Source organism: Monoraphidium neglectum (genome assembly GCF_000611645.1).
Source record: "Monoraphidium neglectum strain SAG 48.87 unplaced genomic scaffold scaffold01224, whole genome shotgun sequence".
Taxonomy (NCBI): domain Eukaryota; kingdom Viridiplantae; phylum Chlorophyta; class Chlorophyceae; order Sphaeropleales; family Selenastraceae; genus Monoraphidium; species Monoraphidium neglectum.
In genome coordinates, this window is record NW_014012404.1 from 11,556 (window position 1) to 12,913 (window position 1,358).

A 1,358-nucleotide genomic window follows, 5' to 3' on the forward strand; every position below is an offset into this window, starting at 1 on the left:
CCCCAAAACCGCTGCAGCGCGGCATGGCAGATGACAAGGCCTCCAGGGTAGTGTGTGGCAATTCAGCGTCCGGAACCCCACAACGTACAAGGTGCAACTCCATAAACCGCCAGCACATGCATACAGTGAGTTTCTGAGGCACCGAGACCGCGCCCACCCAATAGGAAGTTGGTGTACACCGCCGTCGTCAGCGCCAGCGACGCCTTGGGCCGCGCCCCCAGGCCGACGGCGGCGGTCGCGTGGCCAAAGGGGTGGTTGTAGTCCAGCGTGAGCTTCCCTGCGACGGTTATGTTTGGAACGGCATTTATTGCTGTGTCGTGGCGCGGATTGTACATGGGGTGGCGGGGCTGCGATGAGATGGCGAGAAGACTTGTGTCCACCAGGCAGGGCCCACCGCCTGCAGCCCCATCGCGAGGGATTCCAGACACACAGGAGGCTTTGAGTTGAGTTGGGCCTCCCTCGCCCGCGGGTGCTTCTCAAAACAACAACAGGGCCACCGGACCGCGGCAGGCCGCAGCGGCTGCCGCCGTCACGCAATGTCAGTATGGGCGCGAGAGCACTGAGGACGGATCGGAAAGAAGGTGTATGTGCAGTCACTATGCTGCGCATGAGCCCCACCTGATTGCGTGTCCGGCAGGGTGGCCGAGATTGAGGCGCGAAGCCCGGGGGCCAGGTTGTCAGCCCTAGCGATGACGTCGACCGAGTCGCTGCCGGTCTTGAAGAGCGCGTTCAAATCGAAGCCGTCGCGGCTGCACGCGCGGGTGCACAGGCAGGGGCGCGGGCCGGGCATGTGGGCAGGTGGTTGGCGGCGGTTGCGGGCTCGAGGGAGCTGCGTGTGCAAGGCGCCTGCAGTGCCGACCAGTGTGGCGGCAACGGCGGAGGATCGGGGCCGATGAGGGTCGCCTCAGCTGATCTCACGATATGTTTCATATTATCAAAGCACATGCGCCGGATTGTGCACCTGTAAGTCGTCTTCAGGGTGAGGTCCGCCTTGTCGCCAGCTCTGATCGCACCCAGCACCAGCCCCACGCCATCCGATGTTTTGGTGGTGAGCGTGGCCTTCTGATCAAAAGAATATACGCCCTCCCGCGTTCCAACAAGGACCTCGCGGGCGCTCCGGCCCACTTCGGCAAAGGCAGCGACAACCATGGTGCTTTAGGAGTATGCGGGTGCTTGCGGAAATGAATAAACGAGTGCGATGTACCTGTTGACGCAGAGCTTGGGGTCTCATGGATGAATGCGCATGCGCTTTGCGTCACGGGTCCGCCCGCTGAGTCAGAGCAGCGGTGACCCGGCCAAATGACCCGAGCAGGCATGTGCTCATTACGGTGCACGTGAGTTGCTTTCGTGCTTTCATA

General features: G+C 62.2%; 1 protein-coding gene across 1 annotated transcript in view; it reads right to left on the reverse strand.

The window, feature by feature from the left end:
- MNEG_7093 (outer membrane protein porin) overlaps positions 1 to 1,149 on the reverse strand; it is a gene marked incomplete at both ends in the record, with an annotated part of 3,574 nt that extends 2,425 nt beyond the window's left edge. Inside the window, 3 exons of the mRNA XM_014044436.1 lie at positions 158 to 277; positions 619 to 749; positions 962 to 1,149. Coding sequence (XP_013899890.1) covers positions 158 to 277; positions 619 to 749; positions 962 to 1,149 — 439 coding nt within the window. The remainder of the gene's footprint in view (positions 1 to 157; positions 278 to 618; positions 750 to 961) is intronic.
- Between the last annotated feature and the right edge of the window lie 209 nt (positions 1,150 to 1,358).